Source organism: Onychostoma macrolepis, chromosome 12 (assembly GCF_012432095.1).
Source record: "Onychostoma macrolepis isolate SWU-2019 chromosome 12, ASM1243209v1, whole genome shotgun sequence".
NCBI lineage: Eukaryota > Metazoa > Chordata > Actinopteri > Cypriniformes > Cyprinidae > Onychostoma > Onychostoma macrolepis.
The window spans coordinates 27,178,165-27,195,336 of record NC_081166.1 but is presented as its reverse complement, the minus strand read 5'-3'; the positions used below and the strand labels follow the sequence as shown (position 1 = coordinate 27,195,336).

Below are 17,172 nucleotides of genomic sequence, written 5' to 3'. Positions count from 1 at the left end.
GCCTCATTTATAAAATGCTGTGCATTTCTAAAATTGATCATTTCTCAAATACGTGTTATTCTTAAAATGAACGTACGTACAGAAAACGCACGTACATGTGTTTTTCAGATGTGAAATATATGAATCGCAAATGATCTTGAACTTCGCAAATGAATGGTTTCAGCTCTCTGCCTTGTAAACAACTCATAATTAATGTCATTAACATGTAAAAGATCACCAGTCATCATCCAAATTCTTTCATTTAGAACAGCGAGCTGCAAGAAAAAACCTGCAGTACTCGAACAAGAAAAAGTGCGTACGTCTGCTCAGACCCTGACGTGACAAGCACTCTTCCACATCACAGCGCTGGCGTGGATTTAAGTGTACGCACACTCTAAGATCAAATCTGAGCGTACACACGCTTTATAAATGAGGCCCCCTGTGATGTGAAAAGTAAACATTAAGATGTTTTTTTACTTCAAACTGTCGCTTATGACCAAAATACGAGTCCATAATCTATAACAACACTTCCTGCAGTGAAAAAGTCCATCTCCTGTTGTCCTCTCACATCAAAATCACCAACATGTTTGTGTTGAACTGTATTTGTTTGTAAACGGTGCTTGATCTGTGCATATTTCTCTCCTGATTCAAACAAGATGACATTTTCACTGGAGAAAGCAATATAGGACTTGTGTTTTAGCTGGAAGCAACGGTTTGAAGTTAAAAAAAGTTGTTTCTTACAAGCACGCAGTTTTGGCTTTTGGCTTGGATTATTGTGATGTTTTTATCAGCTGTTTGGACACTCGTTCTGACGGCACCCATTCACTGCAGAGGATCCATTGGTGAGCAAGTGATGCAGGTGTTAGTGAGACCAGCAGGGGGTGCTCACCCTGTGGGTGTATGTGGGTCCTAATGCCCCAGTATAGTGACGGGGACACTATACTGGCAAAAAGCACCATCTTTCGGGCGAGACATTAAACCGAGGTCTTGACTCTCTGTGGTCATTAAAAATCCCATGGCACTTCTCCTAAAGAGTAGGGATGTAACCCCGGTGTTCTGGCCAGATTCCCTCCACTGGCCCTTATCAATCATGGCCTCCTAATAATCCCCATCCACTTGATTGGCTCTATGACACTCTCTCCTCTCCTCCTGTAGCTGGTGTGTGGTGAGCGCACTGGCGCCGTTGTCCTGTGGCTGCCGTTGCATCATCCAAGTGGATGCTGCATACTGGTGGTGGTTGAGGAGAGACCCCCCCACATGATTGTAAAGCGCTTTGGGTGTACAGCAATACACAATAAAGCGCTATATAAATGCATCATTCATTCATTCATGCAATGCTTAATTTCTCAAAATCTGTTCCAATGAAGAAACAAACTCATATGCATCTTGGATGGTGTACATTTTCTGCAAATGTTCATTTTTGGCTGAACTATTCCTTGAGCTGTTTTCAGTTTTGGATTATATATATAATTAGTTTGCTTTCATTTGGCTACACCAGATCAACCAAATTACTGAAAAGAGACTCGAATGATTTGCTGATGAGTTGGACATCACGCTCATGATGCGTCAAGAAGAGCTTCATTTGATGTCAGTTAATAATGACCTTAATTTCATTCTATCACTCACAAAATGGATTCAGAAGACTTGGAATATAGTGAATGAAGCTTTTGCATCTATTTTGAAGCTTAAAAGCTTCAGTGTCTACAGGCTTTAGTGAATGTAGGCTTTCAACATCTGTTACAGAACAAAGTCATGAAAATAAGTTGCTTCCAGCATTTTTTTTGTTTGTTTTGTTTGTTTGTTTCACAAAAGTGGCAGAATGTACAGTATTTTAAAAATTGTGGATGGTCAAGATCTTTTAACGGACCTGAACATCATGCTACGATACCCTGAACAAACGCGATCAGCTAACTTGGTTGCTACATCATATTAATTCATGAGAACATCGGAATCAATATATAGTATGAACCTCTTGGCAATGTGGACAAGATCTTATGTTGCAGGAACAGAATCATCTTTCATAAGTGAATGATTCATTTTATTTTGTTTCAGTTGTGAGCAGTTTTTAATGAATCAGTGGAGTCTTTGATTTGTTGACTTGCTAGTTACTTTATTGGCATGAAAAGATAATACAGAGAGTTAACAGGATAAAAAGATACCTGAAGCGTAGAAAATAAAATTAATATTTAAAAATAAGTACAAATATTAACACAAATAGAAATGATCAGTGAATGGATTTAAGAGACTGTCTGGTAGTATGAATAAAAATGACCCATTTTGTCATTTATATTGTTCTTTTAATATAGCAGATTAATAAATTAACACAATCTCATGAAAATATCCATACCATGGAAATCATTTGCTTTTAGTATTATTTGTGTGGAAGCGGCAAGCAGAAGCGGAACTGCACTGAAGATCATTTAACTTTTTTTAAGGAAACATCTCCCAGCAACCTTTACATCACACACAAAAGCTGGTTAAATTTTGCATATAATCCCAACTGACACTATCTACTAGTTCTGTTGACAGATATCAGTCAATATTTTGTGTAATACAGTTCAGGTTGCAATACTGTATTAGTGCAAAAGCACTCAAAAGACAACACTGGGGACAGCCCTGATGTTATTGTGTGGTAAAACCATATGCCCATATACTTTTGGAATCGGTTTCCTCTTGGAGCCAGATTTCGTACTGAGTTTTGACCCACAATTATCGAGTGCTAACGCAAATACACAAAGGAGTCTTTATTACATTCATTCAACAAGCTTCTGCAATATACTTTAATTTGACAGCACAATAGTTTTTAAAAATGGAAGACATTTGATATTTTTACCCTTTTTTTTCTTTTCTTTTTTTTTAAACACTGAAGTGTCAGAGGATTGCCGTGTCCTTAAACAGTCAATTAAATTGCACCAAAAAAAAAAACAACAACAAAAAAAACCCACACACACACCACAAGTCACACAATCCCCCAAATCTATCAAACAAGAAATATAACAAGGGCACTGCACATGCACAAAATAAGTGTTTAGTATTCAAGTGTCTCAATCTTTTTTTTTTAAAACAACTCCAAAACCCACTGCAGTTTTTACATTAAGCCTATGGGAAACCTTGGTTTAAATGTAACATTTAATGCATTGCCTGTTAAAATGCTTATGTTTACGTTAAATTAAGAAGCAGTCAGAAATCTTAAAATGACTAACAGTGGTGGAAAGAGTACTGAAAATTTGTACTCAAGTACTGTTACATTGCTGAAATAATACTCAATTACAAGTAAAAGTACTGGTGCCAAAACAGTACTTAAGTAAAAGTACAAAGTACTCGTCTCAAAAACTACTCTGAGTACTAGTTACTAGTTACTTTTTAGCTGGTGATATTTCATGAAAAAAAAAAAAAAAAATTCATTCATATCAAAGATCTATTTGGATAATAGCTACTTTGAACAAAATCCACTTTTATCTTATTGACTGAAATTAAATATTGGATATTGAATACTCCACCTCTTGCTCAGAGCAGATTCACGGTTGGATAGGAGTGGTTAAGAATATCTGTTTGTTACGTCTGACATCACGCTTCACCAATTCTGGGTCCTAACGCTCTGCCAGACACCCCCCAAAAACACCAAACTGTGCTAATATACACACACGATGTCATGTAATACTGAAAAATTATAACCCTAACCTTTATTTCCATACTGAAATCCCAGATAGCCAGACAGAGATTCAACTAAAATATTAGTGTCTGGGACACTGTGAGCACGGAGACTGTAGTGTGCACAGCAAATTTTTAAACTGGTTTAATCCAAGTCTTCTAAAAAGACACATTCGCTTTATATGATGAACAGCTTTTAATATAGGCCTTTATGTACATGCACATAAATATTGATCAATTACCATTACAAAAATTTTAATCTTAAACATTTGCTCATTCTGTGTATTTGTGTCTTTAAAATAGCGTAACTTTGTTGCAAAAGCTTACAGCACAAGGATGCTTGATTTCAAATTTGATTTCAAATTGAATTGAATTTACAAAAAAAAAAAAAGACAAGTACAGTCAGTAATAAAATTATAAAACAAATGACCTCAATTCAGTTGAGGTATTCGAAATGACAACATTAATTTTTTATAAGCAGTGATTTAAGAGCCATATATTTTAGGCCTATTTATTTAGGCTAGATAAATGGAACATCAGATGGCTTTGAACTATAATGTCTGTACAATGTAGTGACGCAGTTAGGCAGACTAGGATATGTACAAATCAGACAAATATCCCATTCCAAAACATTTCTAGCATAAACTTACATTATAAAGAAGTTAAAAAATTAAACAATCTTTGATTGTTGGAAGACTTTCTGGTGCATTTCTATGGAATTAGATTTGTGCCAAATAAAATGAATGTAATTTTTCAAGAAACTTATGAAAATATCAAGTGAAACTGAATAAAATGTCTTTGAAACTAAAAAATAAATAAATTACAGGCAAAATCTTTGACCTCGTTTTTAATACACAGCAGGTTTTGCCACTGTTTTCTCATCTTTCATTCGTTGATCTGTACTTACAAATGCACTTCCAGAGTTTTCATCTACGCTTCTAAAGTTTTCGTTTACGATTCTGAAGATTTCATTTATGCTTCTGAAGTTTTCGTTCGCCATTCTGGTACAAAGCTCTCGTGGGGGCGGGGTTAACAGCGGTGTGTTCTCATTGGCTACTGAGTTTTTGATTGACAGCTTCTTGACCTGGAAGTGAAGGCGTCAGTATCGTTGCGCCTGTGTGGTTGTGAGCGTCTGTTAGCGGCTTCCTATTTCATTTTAATGATATAAAGTTAGGAGTTTTGTTTTTGAATTCAATCTGTATTCATCTGTTGCTACTACTCTGTCAACATAAGCTTTTAGGAGCATGAGAAAACGCGAGAGAAAAAGGTCATATTGAGGTTTAATTATTAAAGTACTGTAATACTGGAAATATTGTATAATGTCCAGTATTCTCTTATTATATGTTTATTGCTCTTGATTCTTTTGCATTATAGGGTCTAATTAGGTTGAGCTGTTACATTTGAAATACAATACTATACTGTGATATTCAGATGTCAAGAAAGTCTCACTCCAACCAAGCTCGTTTTATTACATATCCCACACAAAGAATGTTCTTGCTGCCTATTGTTTTTATCATGCTGATCATTTTGTTTAGTTATTTTATTTAGTTAACATCATCTAACATTTAAAATTGGAAATACATTTTTAACAATCATCAACTCTTTCAAGTGTGACTTTTATAAACCAGTTGAATGAATGTAAATGAAAATATGAATTAATTCAAATAAATTGACATTCTTCATTGTCACTATAGCATATACACAAGTATCAAAGTGAAAGTCTTGGATGCAATTATGTTGTGACAGGAAAGACCAGAATCCACAAAACACTAACTGCATATATACATAATGCACAGTATTATTATAATTTACATTACCACACAAAATGCACAAGAACATAACATACAGAATGTTTAAAATTCATATGTTTTAAACACTGCAATGATCCTTTCAACAGTTCCTGTTACAGTATAAGTTACAAAACAGTGAATGAGTATGTAATGTACTGGAGTGCAATATCAGTCTTTAAAGGGATAGTCCACGCCAAAAAAAGAAAATTATTTCATTTACTCACCTTCATGCTATTCCAGATGTATATAACTTTCTTTCTTGACACAAAGATTTTTAAGAAAATAATCCATCTCTGAGAATTCACATAACACAAGTGAACTGTAACCCATGCACATTTGACAGTTGAGTGGAAGCGATTATTAATAGTCAAAAGTTTATATTATTAGTGTTTTTCTTATCTGTTGTTTCATTTCAAAAGATACTGATTTAAAAACTAAGGTCAGATGGATTACGGTCACGGTCGCTGTGTGTGGTTTTTAAAGCATCTTTAGGACTCACAGAGATTAATTATTTGCCTAAAAATCTTAACTTGTGTTTACCTGTCCAGTAGAAAGAAAGTACAGTAAATGATTTGAGACAGCATGAGGGTGAGTAAAATTAAAAATATATTTAATTTTTATTTTTGAACTATCCCCTTAACAATCACATGCTGTTGGTATGCCAATTCAAGATCAGCATAGACTAATAAGAATAAAGTGCAACCTCTTGTGTACTTGTGAACAGTGTTTGTTTTATCTAGAGCTCCAAAGTAGTAAAAATATTTGCATAATATCAGGTGTCTGAAGATCAAGATCCCAGTCATTCAAAGGTGATGTGTCTGAACACAATAAGATTCTTGTCTGATGAGGGCAGTGGATCTCTGGTGCTATCACTACATCCTCTGGGTCAGCATCAGAAGTTTATGGAAGAGTTGCTCTTCTCTCTGGAAACAGAGAAAGGACATGTATCATAGTCTAACAATACAAACTGCTTTGAACTCCCATGGCACATTTCAAACTTAAAATATTTCAAACAAATAAATACACAATATAATTATTTAATATATATATTAGTATTAACTAAAGTATTACTAAAATACCTCAAAGTTATGTACCATTAATCATCTGTAATACCGCTGTGTAACCATTAGATGGCTCTGTATAGCCCTATATAATCATGACTGTGTATACCCTAGTTGCTGGAAACTGTTTTCAGTCATAATTATTTGCATGTATTAGGTTTTGCATTTGGATATATATTTAGGCATTATTTGTCAAAGCTTGTTTGTCCCCCCCCCCAGAAAAAGCATGGTAAAAAGGCTTACCTTGCTAAAGTTGACAGCGCAGTGATTGACAGCGCGCTTGTAAAATAGCATTGGTTATTGTCAGATAGAGTAAATTTAGTACTGTACACTATGTGCTGGGGGAAAATATGAACTAATCGAAGCAAATATGATCTAATTGAAGACTGTAACTATGTGTAGATAACCAGGTCCTGTGATTGGACTAAATCAAGAACACTTACCCTGAGTATCCTGATAACAACTATGATTGATGATCATGATGATTATATCATTCATCTGTGCTATTCCTAAGAAATCATCTCATCAATGTAGTGTAGCAGCAGAAAAATACTGATAAAATAATAATAAAAAAATCTTTATATATCATTAAAATGAAATAGGAAGCCGCTAACAGACGCTCACATCCACACAGGCGCAACGATACTGACGCCTTCACTTCCAGGTCAAGCAGCTGTCAATCAAAAACTCAGTAGCCAATGAGAACACACCGCTGTTAACCCCGCCCCCACGAGAGCTTTGTGCCAGAATGGCAAACGAAAACTTCAGAAGCGTAAATGAAATCTTCAGAATCGTAAACGAAAACTTCAGAAGCGTAAATGAAATCTTCAGAATCGTAAACGAAAACTTTAGAAGCGTAAATGAAAACTCTGGAAGTGCATTTGTAAGTACAGATCAACGAATGAAAGATGAGAAAACAGTTGCAAAACCTGCGGTGTATTAAAAACGAGGTCAAAGATTTTGCCTGTAATTTATTTATTTATTAGTTTCAAAGACATTTTATTCAGTTTCACTTGATATTTTCATACGTTTCTTTAAAAATTACATTCATTTTATTTGGCACAAATCTAATTCCATACATTTCACGTACAGACAATAAAATCTCCAGTAGCATTTCCATCGGTCAGGCGTGGATCTATTCTGAATGGTTGATAACTTTCGACAAAGTTTAATCTAGGAGCAAAGAGAAATAATTTCTACTTTAAAAGCACGGAGAGATCGCGATAGCACACAGTCTGCGCACAATATCGGAGGGAGAGGACAAGCAGTTCATTTGTATAAACAACCTGATCTCACAGAATTCCGTATAATGTTCACGGACTTAATTAACCTCCGAATCTGTGGTGGTATCACGGAATCGCCGAAAATTCCGTGATGGGCTCACAGAAAAAAAATCCGTGATGGGCTCATAGAAGTGATACCAATGTAAGTCAGTGACAGGCATCAGCCACGGAAACCCTTAGCATCAATGTGCCGAGGCGATACTGGGGAATTTATCGTCATCATTATTGTTCAGAACCGGGTAGGTTTAGGGTAGGGGTGGTGTCAGGTACTCCAGTGAAAGTATAACTGCATCGGAGTCACTCTTTTTACGTGGTCCGATGCATCGCTGGTGTTGAACCAGTGAATCCGTGCATGGACCACGGCTGATGCCTTCTGTGAGCCCAGCACGGAATTTTCGGCGATTCCGTGATCCCACCACAGATTCAGGGTTAATTAAGTCCGTGAACATTACACGGAATTCTGTGAGATCAGGTTGGTATAAATTAGGCCTATTTGAAAGCTCGCATCCAGTTTTCTGTGACTACATGACTGTTCTCATGTTACAATAAAGCGCTCGCCACATTTGCGTGGAAATTATTAAAACTGTGCGGAATAGGCCCTACCTGCAATCCTCCGCGGACATTCAGACTCTGTAACTGACAGGAGGCTGATGCGCGTCAAACTCGCTGTCTGAGAGGATGTGTATCGGTGTATATACTGTGGAGAATGAGTAATGGAACCGTGTCAGATAGTTAAATATCGATATCAAAATATAGATATTTATGATAACGCTACCATGTAGTTTGTTTCTCCAAACTTTGAGTCCATAAATGACGCTGTGCTCCCTCACTGTCCGATCAGCTGCTCTTCACCTGCTGCAGCGGCGGCTTTTCCCGGGACTCGGTTCAGATATCAGGGCTTTTATTGGTCCGTTTACGATCGGATATCTTTATTGGCTACTGAAGTTTCGTGAAAGGTTTGAATATCAATTCAAATTGTGGGCGTACTCAGTAACGAGCTATGATTTTGAAAGTAATGAAGTAGATTATTTTGCTTAATTTGTACTTAAGTACAAGTAAAAGTACGGCTTTAAAAATATACTCAAAAAAGTACAAGTACCCGAAAAAACTACTCAATTACAGTAACGTGAGTAGTTGTAATTCGTTACCTCCACCACTGATGACTAACCTAGATTACATTACCAACTATATGTAATGGACTAATCTACCCAGCTCTGATTAGGACCATGTTTATTGGCATCAGTGTAGAAGTGCAAGTATAGTGTCATCTTTTACATATTTAAAGACAGATAAGTGGAAGCATTTGCCTCACCTGATGTGAAATAAGGTGAAATTTTCTACCATAAATTGTTTTAAATGAATTCTTAAGCTTAAAAGATTTAAGGGGGTGCGCAAGTTGAGTACTTGTCAAAATGCTTCAGTAATCAAACACTCACGTAAGCAGACAAGGACACAAACCTTGTGCACACTCATTAAAACCAACCCCACCTTTACAGTGACACCTGTGGGAGCCTACAAGCCAAAATCCCAGTGAAGAAAAAAAAAAAAAACCCCACAAGCACTAGATACAGTTTCACTTTTTTCCAGAGAGAAAATGGATTAATTTTTTTCTAAAACCAAATAGTTGAATTTGTGACATGTCCTCCACCCTCAGCATGTTGCCTACATTCATTCAAAAGAAACATTCCATTTCGGTACAAGCTGATACTATAGTCTTGTTACAAGTGCATTCATGTAAAAACCACAAGCAGCTCAAATGTCACTCAACTGCGCAAATCAAGCAGCTAACACTTCTAGAAAACGTGCCCAGCACTACGACCAAATAAAGCCTTTAGTGCACAACCTGGAAGGCAGTTTCATATTCAACAGATGCAGGAAACAAGCGGAGAATGAGGAAACTAGCAAAAAATAAAAAGAAACTACTTAACATTGCTGATGTTTAAAAAAAAAATATATATTTTTTTTTTAATAAACAAACTAACATTAAAAGGGAATATTTTACAGTCACAAAGCCATCTTAATCTCAGCATTTTGTGAACCAGTTTACAAAGGTAGGATGCAGTACAGGAGTACGACACTCAGAAGAAAACTGAGAGCCAGGGATGGGTTTGTTGCAGTTGATGTCAGCTTTGTAAGACTAGTAGTTGTGATACCCGATGTTGACTTTATAAGGCCAGTAACTGCGTTTCCTACAAACCCGGTAGTTTTGGTACCTGATGTTGGCTTTATGAGGTCAGTAGTTTTGGGACCTGCTACCTGTGACATCACAATCCTGCCATTGATGGGCTGAACACCCCTGAATGTGTTGGTCATTAGGGGAGAGTTTGTGGTCGTGGTGAAGACAGTCGTAGTGAAGAGGTCAATCTATTTGGAGAAATGAAAAATCTGACACTTCGATCCTTTCCTCCTAGTGCATCAGATTTTAGGTTATTGTATATTTTTAAAAAAATCAGTTTTATTGAAATCTTATGCATGACTGATGCATCACATTAGGTTTTAGCCTATTAAAACGAACACAACTTAGGTGCAACCCAAATACAGAAATCTTGAATTTAGGCCTAAATATTGGTGTATAGAGTCTAGACTTACCAAATTTTGGCTGACTTTAATGGGGTCTTTAAAGATGGTCCAAATCACACCATTGCAATTTGGTATAGTCAAAGAGCCAAGATAACGGTAATACTTAGTCCTGTCCACTCCAGGAAGCAGATCATCCATGGTGAGCTTGTCAGAAACGTGCGTTTTATCACCTGAAATAATTAAAACGTGTACATTACCAGCATACAGAACCACTTCTTTCCTAATACTGTAGGAGAGTGTCCAAACCTGCATTCGCAATTTTTGCTAGATAAGACGTTAAGGTCTTCCAGCTCTCTGGTTTCCCAGTGTCATTAGAGGCCTGTGGGTGATTACAATTAAAACGGTCAATTGAACAATTTCCCCAAATCTCAGAGACGAAAAGGTGACATACCTCAATGAAGATCCCAAGAACTGCAAATACTGAAGCACTGCCATTATGTTTAGCCTGATTCACGATATGCAACTGAGACACACAAAACCCTTTTAGAAGGCTAGTATAAAATAAAAGCTTTCAATTGTAGTTACATTATTTTCAAACCTCCATGGGGTATCGTTTGCCATTCGCACTATGTTCAGATCCAGGTGCGGCGCTGCCATTACCCCAGTGAAGATGAAACTGCGTGCTGGCAAACAAGCCTGGCAGATCACCTCCTTCCACATGCATTTTCTGGTCATCAAATGTAACTTTAACTGAAGAGTGAAACCACAACACATTAAACAGACTCTGTTCCCAGTCAGTAATTCTGACACAGAAGCATTACGCTACTCACTTGTCCTGCCAGTGTTTTTAATCTCAAAGTTTACACCGTCACTGTAGCCAGTGAAGGTAAAAGCGGTCAGATTAGTATTAGCCTGCACATTGGCGGTTACAATGTCTATTGGAGACTGTTGAGTGCCATTGCAGTCTTTTTCTGTGATTATGGGCCAAACGACATCACCTGAGATGGGAAAAAAAAATAAAATAAAAAAATAAAAACCTTAAAGCATCCCCACCTGGTAATTAGCAACAAGTCATGTATAAAGCTCTGATTTTGAAACCGGTGTGAAACACGCATCATTATTATTATCATCCTTTTTTTTCTTATAAATAGAAAGTTTGCAACAAAAAAAAAAGAAAGAAAAATACTTACTACATGAAGGCATATGATAGCACCAAGCTAAGAAGCAGCACATGAAAAGGGAGAGTAATGTTTGAAACCCCACAATGCAACATTAGTCATGGAAATGACTAAGTAATCAAATGACAAACACTTACACAGATGTCGGTGTACTGCACACCTCACGCAACAGACAAGCAGCAAGGCAGGTTATGAAAGCATTCATCTGAAAACAATCCAGATAGCAAAAATCATTTGGGCCAGATCTGGTCCAGACCCATCAGACGTTCTGGACCAGATCCGTGTAACGGACTCGGGCCGGTGTCTTTTGGCACAACGGGCCAATACCGGCATGGATCCGGTTTTTCCAGATCTGGACCAGAACTGGGCCAGCTCCAGACCAGATGTGGATTCCTTTATGGTGATTTGGCCCAAATGTGGGCAGGATCTGGTCCAGTACCATGCCGGATCTGGGCCAGCTCATTTTGTGTATTTTATTTATATATATATATACATATATGCCTTCATACACACACAAATAAGTTGTATACATATCTAAAATTCAAAACACAATTTGTTTATTTGTACAGTGCTTTTCACAATACATATTCCAATGCAGCTTTACAGAAAATGCATTTAAAAAGAGTATTGCATTTAAAAGTTACAAATAAAAAGAGTAATGTCCATATGCCACAGTATTTGTACAGTTCCCGGATAATACAAATCATACAAGTAGATAATGACTATTTAAGTAGAAATGATAAATACCTTTAAAGCAATGATTACAAGCATCTTGCATAATACATAATTAAATATCTTTTTTTCTTAAGGTATAATACGAAGGTCTTAGACAACAAAAAGTTTAAAGAACTGATTTAGATGTACAGACAATTACTGTCCTGAACACTATTAAAACAATATTCATAATAAAACAATTGAATTACTACAAAAAAAAAAAAACATCTTTTACTACACTACATCTTTTCTTTTGATAATTTTTGCATCAAAAGCAAAATTAAAGTTAATTTAAAACACTACCCCAAGTGGTATAAGTCTCTACTTCTAGTGCTTACTGTACATAATATTCACCAAGCTTAAAACAGTGCTACACAATGAGAATGAGAAGAATCTGAATAATTACCACAGGGACATTTTATATCACAGGGAAAGGTCTTACAAATGTGTGTCACCATTGTGTGCTTGAGTTGGTTCTAGTTGTTCGAGTCTTCTGCAATGCTGTTTTTGAGGTAAATGCGAGCCCTCCATCTGACTCCACAGCTTAAAGACAGTTCCCCCTTTTGGTTGTCTCTAAAAAAAAAAAAGATTAAATATTTTTAATATCAACATATTAATATATTATACACACGCATACATACAGTACATATATACACAAACACACACATAAGGTCAAAAGTTTACATACACCTTGCAGAATCTGCAAAATGTTAATTATTTTACCAAAATAAGAGGGATAAGATATTTACATATTGTCCACAAGAGAAATTTTTTTTTTGAATTTATAAAAATGACCCCGTTGTTTACATCCACTTGATTCTTAATACTGTGTTGTTCCCTGAATGATCCACAGCTGTGTGTTTTTGTTTAGTGACAGTTGTTCATGAGTCCCTTGTTTGTTCTGAACAGTTAAACTGTCTGCTGTTCTTCAGAAAAATCCTTCAGCTCCCACAAATGCTGTGCTTTTCCAGCATTTTTGTGTATTTTAACACTTTCCAGCAGTGACTGTATGATTTTGAGATCCATCTTTTCACACTGAGGACAACTGAGGGACTCATATGCAACTATTACAGAAGGTTTAAACGCTCAGTGATGCTCCAGAAGAAAAAAATAATGCATTAAGGGGTGAAAACTTTTTGAATTTGAAGATCAGGGTAAATTGAGCTTATTTTGTCTTGTGGGAAACATGTAACCCAGACAGCAACAGTGTTGGCCCAGATCCGGCCCACATCTGGCCCGCGTGAAATCAATGCGGGCCAGATCTGGGCCGACACTGCTTGCTGTCTGGGAAGTATCTTCTGTAGCTTCTGAAGGGCAGTACTAAATGAAAAATATTTAGGCAAAATAAGAAAAATGTACACCTTCATTCTGTTTAAAAGTTTTCACCCCCTTAGTGTATAGTGTTTCCTTCTGGAGCATCAGTAAGCGTTTTTCACTTCCAGTTCTTGTTGATTATGTAATTATAAAATGATCGTACACAAAATTAATAGTTATTATGATTGATGTGGTTTGGAATTGGTAAAAGTGCTTAAAAAAAAATATGATCAGAATATTGAATCGCCTAATAATTATGCACGCACTGAATATGCTTTTCCACATCATAAATGTTATCCATGGTTAGCATTTTTTAATTTTCCTGTAATCGAGTAATTTTGTCCTGCTTTGTGTGTAAAAAAAGATAATGTTCATTCTGCTTACTGCCCATAGGTGTAAAGTATAATAACTGATATAACAGAAGAAAAGCAAGGGGAAACTGTGCCACCTGTTTTATATATAAAAAAATACACAACTAATTGCATATTACACAGATATGTTATGAATGTATTTGTTTCATTTAGTATTACAAAGCAAGGAAGGCAATGTTTAAGCCTTGCACACAAGAGTCACAGTTTATTAACATGCTCCACTGTGGAAATTAGTGCATGGGACATCAGTGTCATACACACTTCCTTTAATCACCGACTTGAGATGAAAAAGGGTTTGTACCCAAATGACACACAGACTATAGCATTGCTAGAGGACTATGACTGTTATAACAGGTATATTGTTCAGGATGAGTGTGAAGTTATTTGAAGGAGCATTTCTCCAGAAAGCTGCAATACAAAATCAGCCCTAACAAACAGTATGTTTTGAACAGCACAAGTTGTAACATTATCAGGCACTCATTATTATCAATACTCAATTATAAATTGTGGCATTCAAATAGCTTGAATAACTCAAACTCCACTGAAAACTTTAAAAAAAAAAAAAAATAAATGGACTCACCTTACTGTTTGACAGTCCCGGCTCTCAGGTGGAGCCTGAGATTGAAACAGATCGTTATATAGTGTTGCTGGACAATTTCTCAGTTCATTTACCCAATTAACATGGAGCATACCGTTAACAGAAATAAAAGCCAAGCTTTTATAAATAAAAATCATACCAAACAATATAATGTAATACATGTATATCTCCTCAGTGCCCCTCTTGTTTCTATCGTTCAGGATGTGCCTGAAAGCGTTCTGCCTGCTTATTCAAGGGGACTGGGCTCGTCAAAAGTTTGGACACATTACTGTTTTTAATGTTCTTGAAATAAGTCTCTTATGCTCATCAAGCCAGCATTTATTTGATCAAAAATACAGAAAAAAAAAAAAAAAGAATATTGTGAAGTATTAAAAATAATGAAATGAAAATAATGGTTTTCTATTTTAATATACTTCAAAATATAATTTATTTCTGCGATCAAAGCTGAATCTTCAGCATCATTACTCGTCTTCAGTGTCACATGATCCTTCAGAAATCATTATAATATACTAATTTGATACTCCGTTGTTATTGATGTTGGAAACAGTTGTGCCGCTTAATTTTTTGGGAACCTGTGATACTTTTTCAGAATTTATTGATGAATAAAAAGTTAAAAAGAAAAGCATTTATTTATTCAGCTTTGCCATCACAGAAATAAATTATATTTTAATTACAATTTTAAAAGTAATTATCAGTTAAAACGTTTATGAATATATTGTAAAACGTAATTTATTCCTGTGATCAAAGCTGTATTTTCAGCATCATTACTCCAGTCTTCAGTGTCACATGATCCTTCAGAAATCATTCTAATATTATTATTTGCTGCTCAAGAAACATTTCTGATTATTATCAGTTGAAAAACAATTATGCTCCTTAATATATGCAGAAACCATGACATTCAACCATTCAAATGTTTGGTGTGTGTTAATAGAAATGACTGTTTTTATTTAGCAAATAGGCATTAAATTGATAAAAGTAAAAACATTTATAATGAAGCAAAAAATATATTTCAAATAAATGTTCTTTTTTTTGCATCTAATAATAATAATAATAATAATAAGAATAGAATCATCATTACTGATAACTGAGCACCAATAAAAATCCAGCACTAAATCAGCATGTTAGAATGATTTCTGAACGATCATGCACTGAAGACTGCAGTAATGATGCTGAAAATTCACAGGAATAAATTACATTTTAAAAATATATTCAAATGATATTTCACAATATTACTTTTTTAATTTTATTTTTGATCAAATAAATGCATGCAGCCTTGAGGGTTAGCACTTAAACATTAACACTGCAACCCCATCATGACAGGCAGCAATATTAAACATTAAATTTTAATAGAAGCAGTCAAAATTACTAAAGTTTAAATTAAGTAATTAAGTTAAAATTCATTAATTACGTATAATTACATACCTCTGGACCATTTTCTTCATGTTAGCAAGTCCTCTGAATGATAATAGGCCTAAAGTGTTCGCCGGTCCAACACCGATCTAAGGAGCAATAAAAACACCAAACCTTTAAGTTATCGAGTACAGAACATAAGAAATTAATTTGTTAGTAGAACAGTGTGATCACACGGTGTGACATACCTCGGTGAAGTTTTAACAGCGTGCAGTCCGTGCCTCGATCTTCTTGACGTCTTCTTCTTCGACTAAGGTTTATTGGCGGTTAGCAAACAACTTTTTGGTGCATTACCGCCACCATCTGGTATGAGTGTGGACCAGAATGTTGTGTATAAGCATTGGTTAAAAAAAACAAACAAAAAAAAACTATATACTTCCACTTATACTGTTTCAATATCTTAGAGAAACCAATTTATTACAACACATTTTTTTTACTCTTTCCGCGAAATGCTAATCAAGCCAGCATTTATTTGATAAATAATACAGAAAAAAGTATTACAATTTAAAATAATGGTTTTCTATTTTAATTTACTTCAAAATACAATTTATTGCTTTGATCAAAGCAAATATCTTTGACGTCTTCTGTTCTGAACACGTGCTCGTTTCGGACGCGGCCCGGATCTGCTCTGCGACAGTAGTTCCCGCCCACTGAAACCGGGCCCGGGCTGGATCCGTGTTACAGCACTGAAACGGATGTGACTGTAATACGGATTTGCCGGTTTGAAAACGGATCCGGCACAGAGTCAACTGCTGTCTGGGAAAGTAAATAAGACACAACAGCACAAGAGTAATGCAAAAACTCTGCCCAGTTATGTAATTATCTGGCAGATCCATTCAAAATATTTAAAGATAGCTCCTTCCAAGAATAAAATAACACTTAAACATAACACATTAAAAGCAGATAAAGTAATTCTTATACACATTTTTGTGATTCACTTCTCAGGTTTTAGTGCAAAGACAAACTGCTATCTTACCATTTTGGACAACTAAATGCTTAAACACTTTCAGGCCTTAACTACTAAACTTGGTCGCTTTTTTTTTTTTTTTTAAATTGCAAGCCAAACTTGGCTCCTGTACTAAATCTGAAAAACCCTGTTTAAAAACCACTGTGTATGAAGGCTTTATACTCAAAGGGTTTCAACATCCTGAAATGTGCAAAGACGTGATGAAGCAGGTATCAAAATAAGCTCATTGAGACAGGTGGCACTTAAAGTGTGTTAAGTGATTAGGCCAATTTGGTTCAGGTGTTTGTTGAAAATTTAGGTTGACAGCAATCAAACTCCATCCCCAATCAGGTAGTT

General features: G+C 35.7%; 1 protein-coding gene across 2 annotated transcripts; it reads right to left on the bottom strand.

Annotated features, from left to right (window-relative positions):
- Positions 1–5,132: 5,132 nt before the first annotated feature.
- ca15b (carbonic anhydrase XVb) lies at positions 5,133–16,894 on the bottom strand. Of its 2 annotated transcripts, XM_058793865.1 has the most exons (10): positions 16,846–16,894; positions 11,600–11,667; positions 11,475–11,501; positions 11,115–11,282; positions 10,883–11,034; positions 10,736–10,807; positions 10,591–10,663; positions 10,354–10,514; positions 10,021–10,128; positions 5,133–6,343 (listed from the first exon to the last, which is right to left on the bottom strand). In XM_058793865.1, the coding sequence occupies exons 3-10, from the start codon at positions 11,485–11,487 to the stop codon at positions 6,293–6,295; spliced, it is 798 nt and encodes a 265-aa protein (XP_058649848.1). In that variant the 5' UTR covers positions 11,488–11,501; positions 11,600–11,667; positions 16,846–16,894; the 3' UTR covers positions 5,133–6,292. The 2 variants fall into 2 exon arrangements, with proteins under 2 accessions (XP_058649848.1, XP_058649847.1); XM_058793864.1 differs by lacking the exon at positions 5,133–6,343 and having other exon boundaries at positions 9,321–10,128.
- Between the last annotated feature and the right edge of the window lie 278 nt (positions 16,895–17,172).

Excerpts from the sequence above, each read along its gene's own strand:
- ca15b (XM_058793864.1), bottom strand. Across the intron at positions 11,035-11,114 it reads TAAAAACACTGGCAGGACAA|TTAAAGTTACATTTGATGAC; the intron begins GTGAGTAGCGTA and ends TTCACTCTTCAG. Across the intron at positions 10,808-10,882 it reads GCAAACGATACCCCATGGAG|TTGCATATCGTGAATCAGGC; the intron begins GTTTGAAAATAA and ends TGTGTGTCTCAG.